This window comes from Symphalangus syndactylus, chromosome 4 (assembly GCF_028878055.3).
Source record: "Symphalangus syndactylus isolate Jambi chromosome 4, NHGRI_mSymSyn1-v2.1_pri, whole genome shotgun sequence".
NCBI lineage: Eukaryota > Metazoa > Chordata > Mammalia > Primates > Hylobatidae > Symphalangus > Symphalangus syndactylus.
Genome location: NC_072426.2, coordinates 69,083,351 through 69,110,219, shown reverse-complemented (window position 1 = coordinate 69,110,219; position 26,869 = coordinate 69,083,351). Strand labels below are relative to the sequence as shown.

Sequence of the window (26,869 nt, the reverse complement as noted above, 5' to 3'; positions counted from 1 at the left end):
TTAAAGATGGGCTGTTTAGATTCTGTTCTCTTCTTCACTTTATCATTAGCAAGCTCAGTTGAAAACGAACTATGGAGCGATCTACTTATATATGCCCGTGGAAGTATATTTCACCAATTGCGATAAAAATTTCTTTATCGAAGGGGTAAATGAAGCTATCCTATTGCAGAGGCATATGAATAAACCTAACTCAGTGTGCATCCCTAAATTGCTTGGAATGTAAATAGATTTTATATTCCAAATACAAACCAGGCAACTAAAAATGTTGTTAACTTAGGCCTAACACTAGAAAGAGGATACGGGACAGGATTGTGCATCTGAGCTGTGGTCTTTTAAAGTCAAGGGGAGACTCTAGAACTCTCCAGTGGGGATGGCAGAATTGATCCAGGGGCCTGACTGGGAAAATGCTGTTTGTAGGCCCACTGGACAATTTTGCAGTAAGAATGATTGAAATTATGTCTCTATTTTTAACCTTTCTTGGGAGGATACTTCTGCCTTTGAAGATGATGACCTAGAATAACCTAATTTAGGGAAAATTTTCCAAATAAAGTCATTTGCCTGTGAATGTTCTTGGCACCCTACATGGGTGTATACTCCACAAGTGTGGGGTGAAGTGAGCTTGCTTGTAAGGGTTAGATTGTAAAGTTATCATATCACCTAGGCCCAAATTCGAATATAGTCAAAATTTAAGGATATCACATTAGAGGTGGCATATTTTTTTCCCACTAATTCAAATATACCTAGTTTTTTTTCCCTAGAGAGTTAATTTTTTTTTTTTTTTTTTGTAGTTAGGAAAGATTTTTAAGAATAAGAAAGGAAATGCTAGACTCTCACTTGGCAAAGTATCTCACACCCTAGCAATCACTCCAGAGCTGAGACCTTCTAAGGAAATGGTGAATTTACATCCCTTCCTGTAGTTCTAGTTGTCTTGAGGGGCAAGGCAGGCTGGGACACTATTTGCAATTTTTTTTTTTTTTTTTCAGACGGAGTCTTACTCTGTCACCCAGGCTAGATCGCAATGGCGCCATCTCAGCTCAGTGTAACCTCTGCCTCCCGGGTTCAAGCAGTTCTCCTGCCTCAGCCTCTCAAATAGCTGGGATTACAGGCATGTGCCACCATGCCCAGCTAATTTTTGTATTTTTAGTAGAGATGGGGTTTTACCATGTTGACCGGGCTGGTCTTGAACTGCTGACCTCAGGTGATCCGCCTGTCTTGGCCTCCCAAAGTACTGGGATTACAGGCATGAGCCACCGGGCCTGGTGTCTATTTGCATTTTATAATAGTGTTTTGCTGTGTTTGCCTGTGTGTGTGTGTGTGTGTGTGTGTGTGCGCGTATGTGAGCATATATAATTGGGTTTGCGTTATTTGTACTTAGAAGGTACCTTCATTGCAATACCACTTGTTTTCCTTGTGTTTTCTCTATTTATTTGAAAAAGTGAGTTTTAGAACTTACTCTCAATACTTTTTGAACCTTTAAAGTAGGTAAATATGTAAGCCCCTACATGGTGCCTGGCATATTATAGACAACCAATAAGCACTTACGTCTTTCGCCCTTTCCCTCAGAAGTCTCATCTGTCAATGCATTCTCAGGTTTTACCTCGATGTGAATACATTCACAATGGAACCCCAGCCCTGTCCTCTCTGTTACGTGGCAGCTCTTGTCTGAGTTTTGGGAGCAAGATTTTCTTTCTGTAAACTCACTGTACCTAGAGTAATCCATCACTTCCCCTTTTATCTTAAGATAAAGAGCCAAGTTCAAATGTGAGTTCCAGCCACTTCTATTGGTGAACTTGAGCATATTATCTAATCATCATATCCACACGTTCTAGGGGCAAATACTTTTTAACTTTCTCTCACACTCCTTTGGTTCATTCAACAAAGTTTCACCTGCATAATAGCATCATTATTGAGTATAATTTAAATAATCTAACTAGGGCCTTCAATTTGCCAACTAGGGAAGCCGTTGTTGAACAAGGCAGAAGGCATTCCTGCTTTCACAGAACTCATGGTCTGTTAGACAATCAAGACAAGGAAGCAGGCAAGTACAATGTAGTGTGATAATTCCTTGGAAGTGGGAGTACAGGAAACACATGAACTCGGGAACCTAACCCAAATGTAGAGTGTCAGAGAATATTTCCTTAAGGTGCATCTGAGCTGAATCTTAAACAACAAGCGAGAATTAGTCAGGTGAGAAGACAGGACTGTGCATAGAAGAGCAAGTAGCATGTGATGAAGACCCAACACACAAGGAGAAGTGGCCATGTTTCAGGAAGCAGGAGAAATTTCATGGAGCTACAGCATACAGTGCAAGGAAGGAGTGGCAAGAATTAAGATGAGAGATCATAGTAACTTGCATCATGCAATCTATATAAACCTGTAGAAGAATTTACATTTGACTGTGGACACAGGATAAGACAAGTGGGAGGTGCTGGTGAGAAGTTTTGGGGCCGTAAACCAGGATGGTGGAGAGAAGAGTGAACTACTGTGTGGGTTTTCTGCACTCTGGTTCAGGTGTGGGTATGGAGAGGGGCCAATGTATTGATCTTAGATGGGATGTTTCCTTGGCACGTGATAGGGTTTGGATCTGTGTCCCCACCCAAATTTCATGTTGAAATGTAATCCCCACTGTTGGAGGTGTGGCCCGGTGGGAAGCGATTAGATCATGGGGGTGGATTTTCCCCTTGGTACTGTGTCGTGATAGTGAGTTCTCACAAGATCTGGTTGTTTAAATGTGTGTGGCACTCCCCTCTTCTCCTTCCTCCTGCTCCCATTTGAGACACCTTACTCCCCCTTCACCTTCCACCATGACTGTAAGTTTCCTAAGGTCTCCTCAGAAGCCAAGCAGAGGATAGAATCATGTTTCACATGCAGCCTGTGAAACTGTGGGCCAATTAAACCTCTTTTCCTTATAAATAACCCAGTCTCAGGTATTCTTTATAGCAGTGTGAGAACAGACTAATGTGTGATAAAAGGACAGTGTGTAAGAGAGCTGAAGATATTAGCAAAAGACTGGAAGACACCATGGCCCATGGAAGTGGGGGTGTGAAGGGCTGTTAAATTAAGGGCTGGAGAAGAATTTGGAGTTAAGGGAAATGTGGAGCTTTTATTGTTGTTCTTGTTGTATTAAGGTAAGAGAGCCTTTATCAGTTTTAAGTGCTGATAGAAAGGAGCTAGAAGCAAGAGAAGTGAAGATTCAGGGAGAGAGATCTCTAAGAGAAGTTGTGATAGTATATGGCTGGAAGGAAGGATAAAGGCTGCTCTAGGATGGGCATTGTGGGCATTATTTTTGAGACAGTCTCACTCTGCTTCCCAGGCTGGAGTACAATGGCGTGATCATGGCTCACTAGAACTTCTGCTTCCTGGGTTCAAGTGATTCTTGTGCCTCAGGCTCTTGAGTAGCTGGGATTACAGGTGTGCACCACCATACCTGGCTAATTTTTGTATTTTTAGTAGAGACAAGGTTTGCAATGTTGGCCAGCTGGTCTCAAACTCCTGGCCTCAAGTGATCCACCCACCTTGGCTTCCCAAAGTGCTGGGATTACAGGTGTGAGGCACTTCCCTCAGCTCCATGTAAAGATTTTGATCTTTTTTGGAAGACCCACTGGAAACTACATATCCAAGAATGTCAAGCACGGATGCAACAGGACCAGAATAACTCCTGAAAAGACCTCTCTGGCTGCCGGTGATGCTAGGTAATATGGAAGGACAGCAGATGTAAGGCAGATAAAAGGCTGTTTCAGGACAGGAGGCAAAAGAGAGGTATTGTGGCAGCAGTGGCAATGGGGAAGCATAGATCTGATAGATCTGAAGAATGTTTAGGAGGTGAAATTGGCAGCCTTTGGTGGTTGATTCTAGGGATATACAAGAGAGAAGTGACCAGGAGGCTCCCAGGTATGGGTAGAGAGGAGCCTGGAGAAAATTGAAATTGCCATCATGGGGATCTAAGAAATCCAGCTGATAGTTTGCTGAGAATGATGGTTTCCAGCTTCATCCATGTCCCTACAAAGGACATGAACTCATCATTTTTTATGGCTGCATAGTATTCCATGGTGTATATGTACCACATTTTCTTAATCCAGTCTCTCATTGTTGGACATTTGGGTTGGTTCCAAGTCTTTGCTATTGTGAATAGTGCCGCAATAAACATACGTGTCCATGTGTCTTTATAGCAGCATGATTTATAATCCTTTGGGTGTATACCCAGTAATGGGATGGCTGGGTCATGGCACATGAATACATATGTAACAAACCTGCACGTTGTGCACATGTACCCTAAAACTTAAAGTATAATAATAATAATAATAATAAAAAGAAATCCAGCTGATAAGGAAAACACAAAATGGTTGCTGGAGCACTTGAAGGTCCTGGTTTATGCATGGAGACCAGGAGTGCATGATGTTATTGCTGTCCAGGGGCTGCATGGATTTTCTGCACTCAGTAGCTCAGCAGTGGGTATGGAGAGAGGCCATTGCGTTGGTCTTAGATGGGAGGTTTCATTGGCAAGTGCGATAAAGGACAAGTGTAAGAGAGATGAAGACATTAACAAAATCGTAGAAGTGAAAGGCTATGAGATTACAGATAAAGAGAAATAAAGGCACTAGAGGTCCTTATATGACCATAGGTGTGGGAAGAATAACTGAATGAGTGATCCAAGAAGATCAGAGAATGATGCCATACTGGGAATTTAGTATTTTCATAGTGAATCAGCTCCTAGTGATGGCAAAGGCCAGGCGTGCCATGTCATGGTTGAAGTGGAGAGGGAGGTCACCAGAGATCAGGAAGTCCAAGGCTGCATTTGGAAGCGATTTCTACATGGATATTGATGTCACCCAAGATGATGGCAGGATTTGGGGTGCAGGGAATGACAAGGGTCAGGTGCTAAAGTTATAGAGAGTGGTTTCCACAGGGGCAGGACTGCCCACTGGGGTGCATTATGGACATTGTTAGGGAACTTTTTTTGATGTCAAAATGGCTGATGGGTAGAGGGATGTAGACTTGACCCTTCTATAGAACAAAGATCTGACTGCATCCCACATGACTTCAACATGCCATGCTAGACATTCAAGGACTGAGTAGATGATGCAGCATATGGTGGGATTTCTAGAAAAGCAAACTGTCTGGCACACTGAAGCACTGTCTCATCTCACATACTATTCTTTAATTTATTTTATTTTTGAGACAGAGTCTCACCTGTCACCCAAGCTGGAGTGCAGTGGTGCAGTCTTGGCTTACTGCAACCTCCGCCTCCCTGGTTCAAGTAATTCTCCTGCCTCAGCCTCCCAAGTAGCTGGGACTGCAGGTGCCTGCCACCACGACTGGCTAATTTTTGTATTTTTAGTAGAGACAAGGTTTCACCATGTTGGCCAGGTTGGTCTCAAACTCCTGACCTCAAATGATCTGCCTATCTCGGCCTCCCAGAGTGTTGGGATTATATGTGTGAGCCACCGCACCAGGCCCCATATACTACTCTTGGGTAAGCCCAAGTCATTTGTATTGTTTTCTTCACTTCGATAGCCTTGACATGCTATCCTTAGGTGTTTCCCTCTTTCCTTATCATATTCAAGGAAGTCTCATCTGTGGTTTCTATCCAAATGCTAGTTCTTATTCCTGGATTTACATGTACCACTGGGCTTTTGTTTTCCTGTTCTTTCTTGTGCAGAGTAGCTCCTGATCTTTCAAATCCAAACTTATTTATTATAAGTAGGTGCAAACATCTGACTTGGTTAGGTTTTCTGCTCTAGTCATGCCAAGCATTTACATATTGAAATACATATTGCTTTATTATAAATTATTTTTTCTCCTTTCATATATTATTTTTAGTTAGGTCAATGTATTAATTTGGAAGGGAGAATTATGTTGATAAGTTAGTTATATTAGCAATTAATTCCATTTCAGGATATAAATGCGGTATTATGGCATATTTATTATAAGAGGGAGAATTGAGAGTTGCTGTCTTAGAGAAAAGGGAAAGTTGCCAGAGAATTGATACTGGACAGCAGTGTGGAGAAAGGTTGAAGGTGGTAGTGAATGACCACCTGGGGACAGGTGTTTTTATACAAGGGTCAGGGACCTAGAAATGGCATTAGAGCAAGAACAGCACAGTCCCCAACTTCCCCCTCTTCATCTTTGCTCATCCTTTTCCCTCCACCTGGGATAACCACCCTACTTCTCTTTACACCTCCATGTTCTCCATTGTATGGTGTAAAACCTTATTCTTTCAAAGCCACCTGTGACCGCCTCAAGGTGGAAGAAGACATAGGCAAGGCAGTGAACAGTCAAGTACCTGGACACTGTGCTAGGCACTGTGCACGCGTTCTCAGTTCTCATTCATTCCGCCCAAGGAGGAGAGGGAACAGGCACACTTTTAGCATTAAAATGAAATCTAATTATGCCCCTGGCTTTCCCTTCCAGTATCACCAGGTGAGGGCATAGCAGATGGGAAGAGACGGGACTCTACCTGAGGGCAGTGTGGTCCTGTAGCTTGTGTCACCCACTGAACCACACCATCCTTAAATGGACCCTGATGACAGCATTGTGAGAAGCTTTTAGTTGGAAAGCAATGCTGGAAAGGGGGGACTTACGCCTGTCTAACTTTTGATTTCAGACTCCTATTTGAAACTGCTCTTTGTTTTTTGTTTTTCTGGCCCCAGACTCATAATTAACCAGTGACTTTCTTTAAGATCAGAGTCCATTTATCATCTTTTGTTGTCCACAGAATCTACTGTATGTCTTGCTCCTTATAGGTGTCCAGTGTGTATACATTGATTGAGTAAAGTGTGTAAGATCTATGCAAGTTTTCAAATGCTTAAGGAAGTCTATAGTGCAGGAAAAGGTCTCAGCACATGTAAATGTGCTGATTGTTTAGCAGATGTAAAATGCGTAACTGAATTTGCATCCCAAATGAAGTCAGGGTGAAAGGTTTTGTTTTATTAACACTTAAAAACATTTAAAATTGACATTATCACTATCTGCATTATGCAGTTGAATTTTCTTAGGTAGACATGTTTTTAGGCTCTTGTGGGTAGCTTATTATTTGGTAATACTTACTCTTTTTTTTTTTTTTACTCTGTTGCCCAGGCTGGAGTGCAGTGGCGCCATCTCGACTCACTGCAAGCTCCACCTCCCGGGTTCATGCCATTCTCCTGCCTCAGCCTCCCAAGTAGCTGGGACTACAGGCGCCTGCCACCAAGCCCAGCTAATTTTTTTTGTATTTTTAGTAGAGACGGGGTTTCACCGTGTTAGCCAGAACGGTCTCGATCTCCTGACCTCGTGATCTGCCCACCTCGGCCTCCCAAAGTGCTGGGATTACAGGCATGAGCCACCGCACCCAGCCTAAATACTCTAGAATATATTTCGTTTAAACATAAATCTTTCTATCCTTTTTGAGGAAAAGGTGAGGATTTCAATTGAAAAAGTAAAAAAGCAACAAAAGAAATCTAGCATTTTCTTAAGTTCAAGTTAACGGAAAATAATCCTTTACTTAGGATGCAAAGCTGGATCCATGTTTTCAGTCTGTCTTAGAGACTCATGTCAGTTACAGAAATGTTTATGTGGTGTTTTGTCCGATAGTGAATTTCTGTTACCCTGTTTTTCAGGTCCTGTAGGAGTAGGGCTGAATGAACTGAAACGAAAGCTGCTGATCAGTGACACCCAGCACTATGGCGTGACAGTGCCCCGTGAGTTCTGCGCTATTCAGTGTTCCTATGACTACACTTACAATAATTTTAAATTTTTAAAAAAGTATTTTAAAAATTTTTTAACTTGTTTTTAAAAATTTTTGGGCACATGGTAGGTGTATATATTTATGGGGTACATGAGTTTGTTTGTTTGTTTGTTTGTTTGTTTTTTGAGGCAGAGTCTCATTCTGTTGCCAGGCTGGAGTGCAGTGGCACAATCTCAGCTCACTGCAACCTCTGCCTCTTGGGTTCAAGCGATTCTGCCACAGCCTTCCGAGTAGCTGGGAGTACAGGCACGTGCCACCACACCCAGCTTATTTTTTGTACTTTTAGTAGAGACAGGGTTTCACTATGTTGGCCAGGATGGTCTTGATCTCTTGACCTCGTGATCCACCTGCCTCTGCCTCCGAAAGTGCTGGGATTACAGGTGTGAACCACCGCACCTGGCCGAGATGTTTTGATACAGGCATGAAATGCTGAAATAAGCACATCATGGAGAATGTGGTATCCATTCCCTCAAGCATTTATCCTTTAAGTTACAAACAATCCAGTTACATTCGTGATTTTAAAGTATACAATTAAGTTGTTGTTGACTATAGTGACCCTGTTGTGCTATCAAATAGATCTTCTTCATTCTTTGTAACTATTTTCTTTTTGTACTCATTAATAATGATTGCTTAATACTTACCAAGCACGTATGGTATCAAGCACTGTTCTGAGCACTCACTCATCTAGACCTCCCAGCTGCCCCAAGAAGTATATAGTGACATTGTCCCCATGTTACAGAGGAGGAAACCAAGGCAAAAGTGGTTAAAGGATTTGCCCTAAATTACACTGATTTTTGGCAGAATATTTGTTAATCACAGCTTCCCTACTCTTAGGTTTTTATGGTGGATTTTAGTACACATATGACATCAAATTATTACTTACAAATTTTCTTCTAAATAAAAGTCTAACAATTCTGTTTCCTAAAATAAGTGCTAATGTTTTCCAGAGTTTTTCACCAGCTTTAAGATTAGAAGAATCAAATCACAGAGAGCTGAAGGAGACTTATTATAATATAAACTTTTCTTAATTGCTTTTTATATGTAGTAATTGGCAGATGGTGTTAAATGGGCTTTTCGTGGCTATATAGTTTAAATATGGTAAGCTTCTTTTCAGTACGCAGAATTAGATTTATTTTTATAAAAGTAGTTTTCATAGGCATTCTTACAAATAAAATGTGATGCTTGAAACATTTTGATCTGCAGAATAAAGGCCATTTGACTACTTAATATGTTGATATTAGAAAGCTGTCTAAAAGGCTAAATTGAAATGTTGGCTTTTTCGTGCGATTTTAGTACCGTTTTAAAAAATTTACTTGTATATTGCCCTTAGCGATGTTCTCTAGTTTTGGAAGAGTTCAACTTTATTTTAAAATTACAGTTTTCTGTGACCTCAAGTTCCTTCTTTTTACTACATTTTTCCAAATTATTGTTTGTAGTCATTTTCAGTCGTAAGTTATAGGACTGCTGCTTTCTACCAACAGAGGTGAAAGTTAATGAAAATGTGGAGCTAGACATCTCTTACAAAAGCTGAATTACAACATATAAGTTGTTAGAAAATTTTACAAAATAATTTTTAAGCTTACAGGGGAGCAATTATAGAAGAGACCTAGAAGATGCAAAAACAGATTACAAAGAAAAAAAAATTTTTAAACTTCCTACTGTGTATTCATCTCCTTTGTTTGTCTTAATTTTTTTAGTCTTCCCAGTCAAGTATGAGATGGTTGATATTATCTCTATTTCACAGAGAAGGAGATAGGGATAGAGAGGATATGTTGACTTGAGTTCCATAGATGATGGGTGCACTTGGATTCAAAACCAGGTTTTTTTTATACCAGTTCTCATGTTCTTCCTCCTATATTAACACTAGCAATCCTTTAAAACTGCAGACTATCTTTGTTGTATTCCAGTAAGTAGTCAAAACTGACTTCTTTTGAAGATGAACAATATCCATAAGCCAATCTATCCCATGTAACTCCCTATGAGAGATGTGATATTACCGAAGGACCTAGGGCAACAAACACACTTTAGCCTCAATTTGCCCAGCTGTTTAAATGTTTGCCTCAGAAGTTGTAATAGAAGTTGACAATACTACAGAAAGGTTGTGGGACTGGGACTCTCCAGGGAAATCCCCAAAGTAGTTATTTTTCACTCTGATTTACTTTTAGACAGATGTCAATGTCAAAAGATCTTCATATAGTAATGTTTCACCGGCTTGCCTGATGATAAGAATCTCATGGAGTTCTATAAAAAGATATGCCCAAGTATCTGTATTTATAGCATGTTTGGAAAATACTGCATCAAACCAGGGTGATTTAATTAATTAAAGAAGAATATATTTTAAGAGTAATTTTAGAATTTCAGATAGTTTTGCTTTGTAAAATACTTTGGGCAGAGTCTATTGGAGAAAAATGATTGCTTTGCTTATACCACCTGTATTGTTTGATGTTTATTTCCATAATTCTCTTTTTGAAAGCATGTATTACATATCCACCAGAAAAAGTTATGGAGCAAAGGAACTCCTGCACATTGCTGGTGGGAATGTAAATTAACACAGTCATTTTGGAAAACTAAGTAGCAGTATCCACTAAAGCTGAGCAAACACATACCCTTGACCCAGTAATTCCGCTCCTACTGCACACCCAATGGAAATGCATACGTACATTCACCAAAAGACACGTACTGAGATATTCTTAGCCATTATTCATAAATGCTCAGAACTGGAAACTACCCAAATGCTTATCATTTGAATGAATAGGTAGAATGGAGAAGTATAGTACATGCATACAATGGAACACTGTAATACAGTGAGAATGAACAATCTGCAACTACATGCAACAATAAGAATGAATCCTGCAAATGTGTTGAACAAAAGGAGGCAGATACAAGAGAATGAATGAGACAGTATGATTTCATTTTTATAATTGCAATAAAGGCAACATTCATGTGTGCTGTTAGAAATCTCAAGGAGTTGGGTTAGAACAGGAACCCAAGAGGTGATTCTGGAGTGCTAGCAATTTTCTGCTTCTTGTTAGAGTGCTGACTACATAGGGGTGTTAAACCTGTGAAAAGGAAGGAAGATATATACACTTTTATGTGTATATAAGAGTTATTGTATCATACTCAGGCTTTTGAATGTTAAAAAGAAATAATAGTTTATTAACTGTAGTTTGCTGATTTTCTGGTTTTCCTAAAATGCTATAGTTATGTAAATATTTCAAGAGGAAGCTGGGTGATTTTACATGGGACCTGTCTGTACTATTTTTGTAACTACTTGCAAATTTGTAATTACCTTAATTTTTAAAAATTATTTAAATGGATGCCAAATCAGGTACTTGAGCTAAAATGGCTGAATGAGCTATATGAAATGTTTAAAAATTATCCATGTAATAATATTAAACATTCAAAGTTGCTTTTCAAGAAAGTGGTGGCTGAAACCTTTGTTTTCTTCCTTTTGCTCCTCTGTGGGAAGTTTCTTATTGATTGATTGATTGTAGAGGTGGAGTCTCACTACACTGCCCAGGCTGATTTCAAACTCCTGGCCTCAGGTGATCCTCCTGCCTCAGCCTCCCAAAGTGCTGAGATTACAGGTGTGAGCCACCATGCCCAGCCTGTGGGAAATTTCCTCCTTGAAAAGCAACATCAACATTGTTTTAAGGCTATATAGGTTATCATCAGTAAATCTGAATGACTATTAATACAACCAGTCAAAAGGGTCTCTTGTGCGTTAAATTAAAATAAAACAAAACAGGTAACAAAAAGTATTACAGTAGACATCAAATACTTGATGGATTCCAAAATCTGTGTAGTCTAGAATTTGGGCATTCCTAGTCAACCACATCTATTAATCACTTTCTGTGGTTCTCAGAAAGATGTATATTGCAGTTTTTGTGTTTTTGTAGGTTTTAAAGCATCCATGTTCTAGACAACTTCTTTGTCCATAGGATACTTCACTTGAATTTTCTTAAAAAAAAAAAAAAACAGGTGTTATAACTAGGGTACCAGTTTAAATTTTTTTTTCCTATCTCCCCAGGACAGCTATTTTGGGATATTTTAGGGAAGTGGGAAGAGGGCTCCTATTTTGTTTTCTATTTTACCTTAACTGGTGTACACAGTGAGTTCTCAGTGAGCTGTGATGGAGTCGTGCCTGCCTTGTGGTTAATATGCACATCTTTCCCTTGGAATCTCCTTCTCATAAGAATTTCAGATCTCTTATTCGGTATTCCTTGTTGTGAATTAGTTCATGAGGTTCCTGTGGAACTCATTACAATTAGGCAGTGACATTCTTTGTCAGTAAAATAACATCAGACTTAGGTAATTCAGGTTGATTATGATAAGCAAACAATTTGGTTGTAGACACATTACCTTTTAAATGCATGTGGCAATGTCATAAATGTCTTGTTCAATTACCTCTTGATGGGGTTCTAAAAATATTTTAACCCTGCTGTGGGATGCCGTGTGTCAGGGAAGTGATCTTTCAACCACGTGTTGCAGATTTTCAACCAAAGTGTCCTGCCATCATAATTGAATAAAGACAATCTTTTCTCTGTCCATAAGAAAGAAATCAGTGCACAGAAAATTCTCAATTTTGATTTTCAACAATACTTTTTACTTAGGCTTACTATTTCCTGAAGGAACACTAGCAAATAGCAACAACACAACCGATTAAGTAATGAATAAATATTAAGCCTAAACTCCAAAGCAGGGCATTATACTAATTTTAATATATCTCATGTTCTTGGATATTAATTGTGTTATATACACTCAGTAGGGTATTTTTCTGCTGTAAAACTTTAGTCCTTATGGTAGAATACAATGTACCAGTTTAGAATACGGTGCACTAGTACTTCATGCTGTTCCTGTAAAGAGTGTGACATTTCATTTTAAAGACTAGCACTACCTCTTGGTGCACCACCTGCAGAACAGGTATAAAAAACTGTTTCAAGAGATCTGAGCATTGTATTAAAATATTCTTGCTAACTAAATAAAAGGGAATTAAACTTCGGGATATAATTTAAATTAGTTGGATTTTATAAATTAATTACTTTTTCTATTCTTGTTCTATATTACCTTTCCCCTACTTCTCAGATTCTTTTTTATAACATCAAGATGTAATTGGAATAAACTGCACATATTTAAAATGTACAATTACATCAGTTTTAGCATCTGTGTACACACGTGAAAACATCAGCAGTCAATGTAATGAATGTTCCCATCTCAAAAAATGTCCTTGTGCCCTTGGTAATTCAGCCTTCCACCCTGTTCCCAGGCAACCACTGATCTGCATTCTGTCACAATAGATTATTTGGAGTGATTTAGTGTGTTATCTAAATAGGATTATACAGTATGCATCCACTTTTTTCCTTGCCAGACTTTTTCCACTCAGCATAATGAATGTAAGATTCACCCATGTTGTTTCCTACATCAATAATTCATTCTTTTTCATCCCTTTTCATGCTGAATAGCATTCCATTGTATAGAAATACTACAATTTGTCTATCCATGCACCTGTTAATGAGTATTTAGGGGTTTCTTCCTCTACCCCCATTTTTGGCTATTATAAATAAAGTTATTACAAGGTTTTTGTACAAGTCTTTTGACAAATATGTTTTTGTTTGTCTTGGCCAAATAAGTAGGAGTGGAATGGTGAGGCCATATGGTTTAATTTTTTGAGAAACTACTAAACTGATGTCCAAAGTGGTTATACCATCTTATAAGCCTCCAGTAGTGTATGTGAGTTCCAGGTGCTCTACATCCTTGCCGACACTTGGTGTAGTCAGTCTTCTAAATTTTTGTCAATGTAGTAAATATGTAGTGGTATCTCATACTTCAGTTTGCATTAACTAATGACTAGCATAATTTTATGCAGCAGTCCCCAACCTTTTTGGCATCAGGGACCAGTTTCACAGAGTCACAGAAGACAATTTTTCCACAGACAGGGCAGGAAGGGATGGTATCAGGATGAAACTGTTCCACCTCAGATCATCAGGCATTAGATTCTCATAAGAAGTGCCTAATCTAGGTCTCTCACACGTGCAGTCCACAATTTGGTTCGTGCTCCTAATGCCGCTGCTGATCTGACAGGAGGAGGAGCTCAGGTGGTAATGCTCCTTTGCCTGCCCGCCTCTCACCTTCTGTGTGGCCTGGTTCCTAACAGGCCACAGACTGATGTGGCCTGGGGATTGGGGACCCCCGATCTTCTTTGGTAAAGTTTGTGTTTCAAATCTTTTGACTTTTTTTTTTGAGACAGAGTCTTGCTGTGTCGCCCAGGCTGAAGTGCAGTGGTGTGATCTTGGCTCACTCCAGCCTCCACCTCCTGGGTTCAAGTGATTCTCCCACCTCAGCCTCCTGAGTAGCTGGGATTACAGGTGTGTGTGCCACCATGCCCGGCTAATTTTTATATTTATAGTAGAGGTGGGGTTTCACCATATTGGCCGGGCTGGTTTTGAGCTCCTGGCATCAAGTGATCCACCTGCCTCAGCCTCCCAAAGTGTGAGATTACAGGTGTGAGGCACTGTGCCTGGCCCAGTTTTTAAAAGTGGACTGTTTGTCTCGTTACTGAGTTTTGAGAGTTCTTTACATACTGTTGGATACATGTCCTTCATCTGATAAATGTGTTACACATATTTTCTTCCAGTCTGTGGCTGACCTTTTCATTTTTTTTAATGGTGTCTTTTAAAAAGCAAAAGTGTTTAATTTTGATGAAATCTAATTTATCATTTTTTCTTTTATGTTTTATAATTTTTCTGTTCTATGTAAAAGTTCTTTGCTATCTCAAGGTTTCAAAGACATTCTCCTGTTTTCTTCTGGAAGTTTTACAGTTTTAGGTTTTACATTTAGGTCTTGACCCATTTCAAGTTATTTTTCGTGTTGTTACTTAGCAAACTTGCCTTGCTCCTGATCTCAGGGGAAGACAGCTCCATCTTTTACCATTAATGTAACATTGGCTTTATCAGTTTGAGGACATTCCTGTTACTCCTAGTTTGCTGAGACTGTTGTGAATGGTGTTGAAGTTTTTAAAAAATGCTTTCTCTGCATACGTTGAGATTATTGTTTTGTCTGCCATTATTCTCTTAATGTTGTGAATTCTACTTTTTTTCTAATGTTAAGCCAACCTTTGGTATATATGTTGTGTGTGTGTGTGTGTGTGTTTATGTGTGTGTATGTGTGTGTGTGTATTTACTAAATTATGGAAATGATTGAATTTAAGCTACTATTTTATTATTTGTTTTCCGTTTGTCTCTTCTGTATTTTGTTGTCTTTTTCTTCTTTTTCTGTCTTCTTTTGGATTATTTTAGTGTTTTTTAGTTTCCATTTTAATCTACCTATTGACTCTCTGGTGGCATCTCTGGATTAGTTTTTTACTGGTTGCTCTAAATATTAAAGTATGCATATCTAACCATTCATGACCTGCTTGCAGTTTAACTTGGTGTCATTTCACATAAAATACAGAAACCTGGCAGCCATTTAAGACCCTTTCCCCCAGCCTAATCTTTTTGTTTTAGGTGTCAAATGTATTACATTTGCATACATTGAAAACTGTCAGATAATATTATAACTTTTCTTTAAAATAGTCATATATATCTTAGTGAACTTGGGAGATATACCTAATGCTAAATGACGAGTTAATGGGGGCAGCACACCAACATGGCACATGGATACATATGTAACAAACCTGCACATTGTGTACATGTACCCTAAAACTTAAAGTATAATAATAAAAAAAAAGAAATAAAAAAAGAGGAAAAAAGTAGACTTTTATATTTACACAATTATTTGTTCTTTCCTCATTCCTGAATATAGAAGTTTCCTTCTTATCATTTCTCTTTAGCCTAAAAAACTTCCTTGAATATTTCTTTTAGAACAGTCAGCTGTGAATTCTATTAGTTTCTATTCATCTGAGGAGGTCTTTATTTTGCCTTTATTCTTGAAACACATTTTGATTAAGTCTTTTCCTTCAGTGCTTTAAAGATATTATTTCATTGATTTCTTATTTTTATGATTTATAATAAGAAATCTGTGACAGTTTAAATCATTATTCATTTATGTGTTCTGTGTGTTCTCCTAGCTGCTTTGAGATTTTTTATTTATCTTTGGCTTTTAATAGTTTGATTATAATGTGTCTAGGCATAATTTTTCCCTTCTGAGTGTATCCTGTTTGGAATTTGCTGAGCTGCTGAAATTGGTAAATTTATGTATTTCACCAAATTATAGAAGTTTGGGGCCTTTATTTCTTCAAACATATTTTTCTGCCCCAATATCTTTTTTCCTCTCCTTCTAGTACTCCTATGACATATATGTTTTCTCATAGGTCCCTGGAGTTCTATCTATATTTTTAAAATCTTGTTGTGGTTGTTGTTTAGATTATATAATTTTATTGCTCTGTCTTCAAGTTCACTGGCTTTTTTTTCTGTCATTCTGTTATTGGGCCCATCTAGTGATTTGTTTTTATTTTTATTTTTCAGTTCTAAAATTTCTATTTGTCTTTTTCTTTATAGTTTCTGTTCTTCTGCTAAGAATTTATATTTTTGTTCAAGTATATTTTCCCTTACCTTTTCAAGCATAGTTATGGTACCTGCTCGAAAGACTTTGTCTAATCCAACTTCCAGGTCATTCAGGGTTGCCATCTGTTATCTTGCCCCTTGAAAATTGGTCAGTTTTTTTTTTTTTATGTTGAATAATTTCAGATTGCATTTTGGACATTGTGAATATAATATTGTATTAACACTAGGTCTTGTTACCATATTCTGGAGAATGTTGATGTTTTTATTTTAGCTGCCATCTTCTTTTATCTCACTTAACTTTGTTAGATTGATTTGGCTCTGTTAGGGTGCAAGGATTAGTCTAAGACTTGTGTGCATGGTTCAGATCTCAGCTCAGTTCTTTAAGCCTTTTCTTCATTGGCTTAGATATGTTTTGTGATACTGTTATTCAGGGGTTAGGCTGAAACCTATACATTCCACTCTCAGTTCATAAGGCCTTTGCCATTGCTGGTTTGAGTTTGAACTGCATGTATGTAGCACAGAGGGGATTCTTAGACTATTGTTGACTCATGCACAGAATTAAAGTATTTTCTTCTCTGGCTTTCTTCTCTCCTGGATTTCCTCCACACTTTTCAACCCACAGGGACTTTTTCTCCTCCTGCCTCGCCCCGGGTTCTTTGCACCAAAACGTTAGGGCTTCTACTGGCATTTAGCTGCAGATTCTACCATGCTGCTCTGTGAAGGATTCCCACCCTTGGGGCAAAGCTAAGAGGAAAATAAAGTTAAACTCCTCCCCATGCAGTTTGACTCCCCTCTACAGTCTACCTGCTTTACTTATTTTCACAGTGTTCAGGTAGTTTCTTGGCGTCCATAATTTTTAGTTGGGATCTGCAGGAAGGATGGCCTGTAGTGGGTTTACATTTGCCATGTCAGCACTGGAGTGCCTTGGGCTTTGTTCTTGTTGTCGTTTTAATGAATCCTATATTTTCTGCTCCATTTTAATTGATTAATAAATAATTAGGCAAGATTACTGAAAGGTTAGAAGTTCAATAGTATTCTAAGATGCTGCTATTTATAACTTTGCAAAGGAGGAATGAGTAGCACACAGAAGTATTTGGCTTCACTTGGCTGGTAAAACAAAACTTTGATGGCATACCCACTATGTCCCATGAGAGGAAGAGAGTCAGACAGTTTCAGAGTTTAGCTAACAACTTAGTGGTTAATAGATTTGCTTTAATGAATGAAGATCAATAAAGATAATAAGCATATTATTTGCAAAAAAAAAAAGGTTTTTTTCCTCAAGAGTTTAACACCCTTATATCAGGTTAGAGAGCCTTCAAAATAGCAAATAATAGCAGACATACAATGCAATTAACTTTTTAACCCATCTTCAGATCAATATAATTTTAATACCAGTGGAAAATCTGGATTTATAACAGCTTACTATATTTTATTAGCTAATTTGCTTTTTAAATACATTTTTAAATCCTGTTGAAAAAACTAATGAAATACCCTCAATTTCTTTTTTAGCATTTTCCTTAAGGTGGCTGATGTGGGCTTTTCTAAACTCCTTTTCATTAAATCATAGATACCACCAGAGCAAGAAGAAGCCAGGAGAGTGATGGTGTTGAATACATTTTCATTTCCAAGCATTTGTTTGAGACAGATGTACAAAATAACAAGTATGTGGACATTTTTGAGAATTTTCATGTGACTGTTTTTTATAAGCACATGCCTGTCCAATTTTAGACAACTGAGAGTTCTCCTCCATTTGAAGTGTATTTTAATTATCATAATAATATTTGAAACAGATGAAAAGGTAATAATTTGGTTGGTAATTATTGTTAATCTTCACCTCTAATTTTTTAGTAACCTGGATTTGCTTCATTTCTATAAAATACGTAGACACTGTTTTGCAGAATGAAGGAAGGTTGCAAGTGTCTTTCTCTGACCTCCTTCCAGCCCACTAATTGAATCTTAACATGTAATTTGGATAGAATTTTACTTCAAAAACCAGCAACTATGTAGTATATCACTAGTTCCAGCGTCTGCTTCACACACCTGCATCTCATTCTCTCGTTGGCTCTTCAAAAAATTGAAATGATGATAATTAACTTGCTGGTACCATCTTCTCTAGTTAGCTCCCAGCCCACCCCAATGCCCCCTGCCCAGGTTTTCCATCTGCTGAGGCACAAATATTTTAGGCTATCAGAAGCAATATGTGTTTTAATGCAGGATTGTGGGATTTTATTGAAACATCGAAATGCTTTTTTCACGTTTGGCGCAGTGATTGTGTTTTTATAGCACATGATTGGCTGCCCTGGCTCCATTAGCCACCACCCAGCACCTCTAGTTCTGAAGCCGGGCTGGGTTACTCTGTAGCGTGCAATGAAATTCCAGTAGTTTCTGTTGTTTGGCTTATTCACCATTTTATTGCATTGCGTTAGTTCTGAAAAAATAAGGGGTGATGGAAAACATTAGAGCCCTACTAGACTAAAGTACTTTTTTTCTGCTTAAGTGTAATTTAAGCAAGTGTTACTGATTTGAAAATGTAAAATAAAAGATTTTTTAAAAACTGACATTTTGAAATACTTGGCTCTGTTTATATTATTAAACATCGTTTAAAAAAATTACGTGTTCAGCAGAAATGTCTTTTACCTATGAATTTTATCTTGCCAGCTATAATTGTTTTAAATTCACAAATGATTCCAATGCATTTAATTTTTTACAGGTTTATTGAATATGGAGAATATAAAAACAACTACTACGGCACAAGTATAGACTCAGTTCGGTCTGTCCTTGCTAAAAACAAAGTTTGTTTGTTGGATGTTCAGCCTCATGTAAGTAAACAATGAACTATTCAATACCCTTCTGACCCATGTCATCTACAGCACCTCATGTGAGCATTTCAGTATGAAATAAATATGAAGTCAACTCACTTTTGGCATATATGTGGCTTTTCTGAGATGGCAAAAGCATTTAAATATAATTTGAGACATCTTTGATAGAGAAAAAGAAAAGCCCATAATATTATTAGAAAGAGAAGTGGAGGAAGCTCCAAGACCTGTGTTTGTAACTCTTACTTATATTCAGTTTTTGTCAAGTAAAGCAACTCTTAGATGTTTCTATATATTCTGTATTTTTAAAAAATACATCACATTGTTACATGCATAATGCATTCTTATGTGTTATGTATTAGTATCAGTGTCTGTAATTTTTAACAATGGACACTTTGGTTCCAAGTCTTTGACTTTGGTTCTGTATATATCCTAGCAAATAATCCCCCACTAGAACTGAAGGGCATTTTGCAGGAAATGTACTGAATGAAAGCCCCACTGCAACTGCCATGTCTGCACCTGTCATCCTGGAAACTCCATTATGAACATTCTGAACTGAGAACTTCAGTGGATGAGGCCATTCAATTCCCTATCAAACCATACATCTTCCAACGGATTCCCAGCCCACAGCATTTTCCTCATCCCCCAGGGACCATGGTTTCTCCCTCCACTGATGGCTGTACTCTGGGGTGGAAAACCTCCAAATGCTAGAATGACCTGCGGAAGCCCTTTGCACCTCTAAAGGAAGATGAATCTGGCTAAAAGGGTTTCAAGAATCAGGAAGGCTGACTCCTGACTTGGGCACTGTGTTAGTCCCTTATTGCACTGCTATGAAGAAATACCTGAAACAGGGTAATTTACTAAAAAAAAAGAGGTTTAATTGGCTCATGGCTCCGCAGACTGTACAGGAAGCATGATGCTGGCATCTGCTCAGCTCTGGGGAGGCCTCAGGAAACTTACAATCATGGCAGAAAGCAAAGGAGGGGTGAGCACTTCACATGGCCAGAGCAGGAGGAAGAGAGAGAGAGGAGCGAGGTGCCACACACTTTTAAACAACAAGGTCTCACAAGAACTATTGTGATGACAGCACCAAGGGGGATGGTGTTAGACCCCGGGAAACTGCACCTGTGATCCAGTCACCTCCCACCAGGCTGCACCTCCAGCAGTGGGGATTACATTACATCATGAGATTTGAGTGTGGACACAGATCCAAACCATATCAGGCGCCAACAGTGAATGGGACAGTCCTGCTTATGCAGAGCCTCTCTGCTGGTGTCCCAGGTCCAGTTGCTCTCAGACTCCCACAATGTAGTATCAGCTCATGAATAATAACTTTCAGCTCTCACATTGTAGATAGGTCCCCAGAATTGTAGATTATAGAACATCAACGATTTGATGAAGGAACGTGGACAGGCATCACGGAGACCAGGAGGCTGCCCTTGTAGGGCACTCTGAAGGATAGGGTGAAAGAGGAGAACTCCTGCCTGCAATCAGGAAGGGGCTTCAAAGGGATGGTTGGAAGACATTTGTGGACAGAAGGTTATTTAACTCATCACACCTTTGGAGTATTTGATCTAAAAACCAGTTTTGTGATATTTTTAGTCACTTCTGTTCAATGTTAATTATGATGTATTTCAGAACATTTTAAAATGCCAAGTTACATTCCCCAGCTTCTTTTCAGAAGTGTTTGTTATATTTAATTGTCAACAGTTAATTGAATAATAATATATTGAAAGGACTGACCTTAATTAAAGAATAATTTTGAGGAATTTTCTCCTTAGAAAGAAAATTCAGTAATTCATGATGCTATGGAGAAATGTGAGAAAACTTTCTTTTCTTCCTTGCAGACAGTGAAGCATTTAAGGACACTAGAATTTAAGCCCTATGTGATATTTATAAAGCCTCCATCAATAGAGCGTCTGAGAGAAACAAGAAAAAATGCAAAGATTATTTCAAGCAGAGATGACCAAGGTGCTGCAAAGCCCTTCACAGTAAGTATAATGATGCTTGGGGGCCAGGTGTGGTGGCTCACACCTGTAATCCCAGCACTTTGGGAGGCCGAAGCAGGAGGATCATTTGAGTCCAGGAGTTCAAGACCAGCCTGGCCAACATGGTGAAACCCCATCTCTACAAAAAATGTGAAAATTAGCCAGGCATGATGGTTGCACACCTGTAGTCCCAGCTACTTGGGAGGTGGAGGTGGGAAGATCACAAGACCCCAGGAGACTGAGAGTGCAGTGAGCTGAGATCACACCACTACATTCCAGCCTGGGCGACAGAGTGAGACCCTGTCTCAACAACACAAAAAGCTTGGAGATAAGATATAAGCAGTAGATAAGATGTAAGATATAGTTGTATACATGAAAACATATATACAGCTGCATGTACTCGGGAAGAAAATAATAGATACAAAAATCAGTGAAAGAATTGTATTTAGGTACATACCTTTTGAACAGTTACACTTTTTGTGCTTTGGTGAATGGATCTTCATATTCAATTGACTCAAAACTATTTTGTATGCTATTATGCAAACATTTCATACTATTGTAGGCTGAACATTTGTTTAAAATCTAGACCAATTAATTTTCAGAGCAGCCTTATTTTTAAAGCTAAAAATATCATCAGTTACTGTTACTCATTATGAGTCCAAATGAAAAATTTAATAATTTGCCTTGCTTGTCTCCTTGTGTCAACAATTATATTTAGCACAGCAAAAGAAAATCACTATTTTGGGTATAGGATAAGTAGACCAATATTATTCAGCAATAATATTTGTATTTTCTATGAGTGTTATTGGAAATGATGATTGTGGTGTATTCATGACTATAATGGCTTCTGGCAAGACCTTTTATTGTTTTTCTTCTTAATCTTAATATATTCTACCTTTGGACCAAAAATCAAAAGCAAAGAAATTAAATTTCAAGAGCTTATTTTTTTCTTGCCCCTCTTAATTAGCTCATCATTAACTTTAGTCTATATTTATTTATGAACTGTTCATTGTGGTTACAAAATACATATCACATTTCTGATTCCCAGTGTATTTGATAAATACCTTTTTTTATATGCCAACAGTACATATCCGTTCTGAGTAGGTACTGTCATACGATGTTAGTTACTCAGGCTCTTGATCAACACTAAAATTAAATTTTCTGTTATTGTGAAATCTTATGTGACAATGAAATGCAGACTCAAATTATTTCAGCATGTTGCAACATAAAGATTTATTGTACTATTTAGACATTTTAAAGGTTTCTCAACGAAGATAAGAAAGGATAACATATTCTTAGGATTTGGCTCTCTTACATTTATGTTATATAGCCAACTAAAATACTTCCTGGCTTTAAAAATGTGAGACACGAAGGCTCCTGAAACACTTTTAATGAGACATCGAAGGAACGTGGTAATCAGCCGAGCGTGGTGGCTCATGCCTATAATCCCAGCGCTTTGGGAGGTCGAGGCAGGTGGATCACTTGAGGTCAGGAGTTCCAGACCAGCCTGGTGAACATGGAGAAAATCCATCTCTACTAAAAATGCAAAAATTAGCCAGGCGTGGTGGCCCACTCCTGTAATTCCAACTACTCAGGAGGCTGAGGCAGGAGAATTGCTTGAACCCCGGAGGCAGAGGTTGCGGTGAGCCAGGATCACACCACTGCACCCCAACCTGGATGACAGAGTGAGACTCTGTCTCAAAACAAAAAACAAAAAACATGGTAATCATCCTTTTACAAATTTGCCCAACTCTGAAAAAGGAGTTTATATTATAAATTCCTTCCTATGAATAAGCATAAATAATGCAGCCAAAACATCAGTGTAAACAATTCTTTTCTCCAATAGCTATTTTAATACTGACATTTCCCCATAATGATGACTTAGTGACTCATTATCCTGCAATTCAGTTAAGGCAGGAGTTTTGACTCTTGCCAGAGTAGTTTTTTGTTACAAGCAAATCACAGAAATAGTATTAGAAATTATGGCTTCTGAAGCACTTGTGGTTAAAGAGGATGACTTTTATTTCTGGCTGAGGGGAAAGACTGAACACAGAACAGCATTAGGTAAACCAATTGTAGAATGTTTGCATTGATGTGAAGTGAGGTAATGGCCTGGTTAACCAATTATTTTTTTAATACTTCCTTTTGTAGGAAGAAGATTTTCAAGAAATGATTAAATCTGCACAGATAATGGAAAGTCAATATGGTCATCTTTTTGACAAAATTATAATAAATGATGACCTCACCGTGGCATTCAATGAGCTCAAAACAACTTTTGACAAATTAGAGACAGAGACCCATTGGGTGCCAGTGAGCTGGTTACATTCATAACTAAGAGAAATTTCCATAATCGTCTTTTTTTATAGAGTGCATGATGAAATCAGTTACTGTTTTGGTAGTAGAGTTTTTAAATCTGTATCACTGTCATAGATGTACAATCTTGGTTCAAGTTGAATGCTGGTTTTGTTTATATGTTTTTACAGCCTTATTTCAAACACCATGTGTTATAAGATCCGAAATCAAAATATGCACAGTACTGTATTCTAAGCAAAACCTCAAACCTTCTCATTGTCTTTAATACAGCTCTATCTCCAAGATGAGGCTGAAGTTTTCAGAGAGACTTAGCTAGAGGCTTAGTATGTATTGGAGTTCAGCGCTTCTGCTGGTCTCAGGTGTGGCTGCTGCTGTCGAGTTTGAATGTTAGCTGTTGAAGGTATCAATTTAGCAGCCATGAGCAGCTCCAGACAGACAGGTCAGCTTTGCTGTTTCTGGGTGGATCATCACAGATTTAGCCGGGCAGGCAGTAAGGCGTCCTCTTACTATTTGGAAAGTGTAGACTTTTTCTTACATATTCGCGATACATTCACAGTGTGTGCGTTTTAAAATAATTCTTAAAGGAGTAACTGAAATTTTACCTTGAGTGAATGGCTTTCATCGTATAACTTGAGAAGTCCTTTTGAGTACCTGTCAGTGACTCAACAACATTTAATAAGGGAAAGTAGACTTTTAACAGTTATTATATATGTAACTAGAAGCCTTTCCTTTGGGATTAATATTAGTAAGAATGGTAGTCTTGTGGCAAGAAATGATTACAAAGGATATTTTTATTTGTAAATCCTCAGAAGACAATTTATGAAGTCATCCAAAATGTTATTTTAGCTGGTTTTGGTTTTGTCCAATAAATTAGAAGAAGGATTTCTATTCTAAAACATGTAAAACATGTTTTACATATTACTGATATAATTAAAGATTATTTTTCATCTGTGTGCAATAGATCACCCCTTTAAATTGCTCTAGGATATATTTTGGAAAACTTTTCATGTAATGTTATTTCTTTGTCATCAAAATGATTGTTAACACTGTCCAGACACCATCCTAATCTTGCCATTGTTAAAGAAGTTTAAGAAAGACTCTTATATTGTAAATATTTAGATGGGATCTCTCACTTTTCTTTGATACTACTGATTTTCAGCAAGTGAATTATATAATTCAAAATGCTAGAAATGTCTATATGTTCTATAAGAGAGCATATCCTGCCATTCTTGCATGCAGTGAAGCCCTGCCAGTTGAAAATCATTGCATCTGTGACTTTCAAAGAGGAAAAAAAATGTTATTTTTTGTTGATTTGTAAAGAGTTTAAATGTCATGTGAAAAAAATAGAATGTAGTAAAATTTTATATATTTATGAAATATTTGAAAGGCATATTTTTTTAAATATCAAATGGGGCTATTCATAAAATAAGTTGATTGTATGTCAAGTTGTCCTAATTTAAAAGAGTAGTTTTATAAATCATGGTCAACATTCCATGTAAATATTTGAGCTTTACACAGATAGATCCAAGTGCGCGATCTGTGCACTGCACATTCGATAGCATTATTCACTGGTTTTCCTTCATACTTGTCAAGTTCAGATTAGAAACAGAGACAAAAACCACTCCAATGGCCTTGACACATAGTCACAGCAAAATAGATAATCAGACTCAGTGTTATATAACAACATGATCCAGACAGTGAGTTCTAAATGTATTAATTAAATAGCAAGAAATTTTGTTTTTAAAAAATGAAAGAGGGAGGGTTGCCAATCTGAAGTCTTAAGTAGATTGTTTGGGTAGCATATTTCCTTCTTTGAACATTGTCTGAAATTTTCTATAAATCAAGACTTCTTGTACAAAGAATGATGGGAAATATGTAATAATTCAGGCAATCACCTGAGTAATTTAGGCAGTCCAAATTCTTTACCCTGAAATACCCACATTTTAAAAAAATTGCAGATAATTGCTTCAGTTATTTACTTTGGAGACAGAGATACAGTGTAAAGTGGGAGAAACTGAGTCCTTTTTTGGTGGTGGTAATAATAAGATGTTATAAAAATATAACGTTTTAAAAAAGAAAGGTCCAGACCTTAAGGGCAGAGCTAGAACAATATTTTTTAAACAATGGAGGAAAAAGGGGGCACTTTGGCAATTTTAGAAATCAGGTAGTATACTTTTTTTTTTTTTTTGAGACAGAGTCTTGCCATGTTGCTCAAGCTGGTCTTGAACTCCTGGGCTCAAGCAATCCTCCTGCCTTGGCCTCCCAAAGTGCTGGCATTACAGGTGTGATCCACCATGCCCAGCCAGTAGACATGGTCTTAAAAACGGTGTTTACATGGCCATCTTGATACTTAGAAAGATATTTGATTAAAATTTAACAAGGCAGGGCCAACTCCGAGAGTTCATTGACAATGGCAGCAAAAAGGCCCTGAATTCTGTACTTTCTTCCCCCAACCTCCTTCTCCAGCAAGGAGAATAGCACTCCTCCCTCCAGAAGCCAGCTCCCTAAGTTGGAGCCACTATGTAAGAGAAGAGGAATGTTCAGTCTTTAAAATTCATGTATTTAAAATTCAAGATCAAAAAGGAAATTCTGTACTCCTGTTATTGACTACAGTCAATTAAACATAAAAAGGTGAAATTAAAATTTAATTTTTTACCCTTATTTTACTGACCAATATGGAAGTTCTTGGTATCTTTAAGGCTGACCTTCCTGGTATTGTGTAATGATTGAATGTATCTAAACTGTAATAATTTGAAATTGACAAACATAACCTTCTCAGACTTAACAAAACTATGTTCTTTTTAAAGATACAGATTTTTATTATTTATTTTATTTTGACTAGGAAGGATTTATAAATAAATGTAATGAAAAATCTTTGATCTTAATAAAGTACCTTCAAACAATGTGTGTACTTACTTGAAAATTGTTTTTGCACTTGGATATTCTATTTTATTATACTACTATTCTGATCTATTCCATTATACTATTTCCCATGGTAGAACAAATTCTATTTTCTACTGTGATATGAAGTGATGTAATTGAACTTGCCATGTCTAAAATTAAATTTCATATGTTTTTCAGTCAAACACTGCTTTCATCAAGGCTGTTGGAGAGATGGAATTCACTAGTGTTGTTCTTACCCATATAGTCCAGCAATTTAAAAATGTGGAGAACCTCAGTGGGAAGGAAGAATTAGGACCATCAATGATGGGAACACACCTCCCCCACTCCCCACCTCCTCTCTCTCCTCCCCACTAGGAATCAGTGTCACACACATCCTTTTCCTGAGCTCCAGCTGGGCGAAACTCAACTTTTTCACCTGTGCATGTAGGAACAGATTGTCATCTGCTATGCAAACTAGCTAGCATTGGCCTTGCTTCAGTCCTTGAGCCAGTTAGCCCCAGCTGTGCATCCACAGAAAGGTTGCTCTTAAGAGCATTTAAAAGCATTTAAGAGCATGGGATCTGGAGTCAGAATTCTTCAGTTCACATTCTGATTTTGCCTGTATCCAGCTCTGCAGCCTTGGGA

At 37.9% G+C, this 26,869-nt stretch overlaps 1 protein-coding gene across 8 annotated transcripts in view; it reads left to right on the top strand.

The window, feature by feature from the left end:
• The window catches only part of MPP7 (MAGUK p55 scaffold protein 7), a 256,591-nt gene extending 230,347 nt beyond the window's left edge, over nt 1–26,244 (top strand). For all 8 annotated transcript variants that reach the window (XM_055275011.2, XM_055275006.2, XM_055275012.2 and 5 more), the window contains 5 exons: nt 7,596–7,676; nt 17,792–17,885; nt 18,935–19,043; nt 20,888–21,031; nt 23,180–26,244. In XM_055275011.2, the coding sequence (XP_055130986.1) occupies nt 7,596–7,676; nt 17,792–17,885; nt 18,935–19,043; nt 20,888–21,031; nt 23,180–23,359 (608 nt within the window). In that variant the 3' untranslated portion in view covers nt 23,360–26,244. The remainder of the gene's footprint in view (nt 1–7,595; nt 7,677–17,791; nt 17,886–18,934; nt 19,044–20,887; nt 21,032–23,179) is intronic.
• The last annotated feature ends 625 nt before the right edge of the window (nt 26,245–26,869 follow it).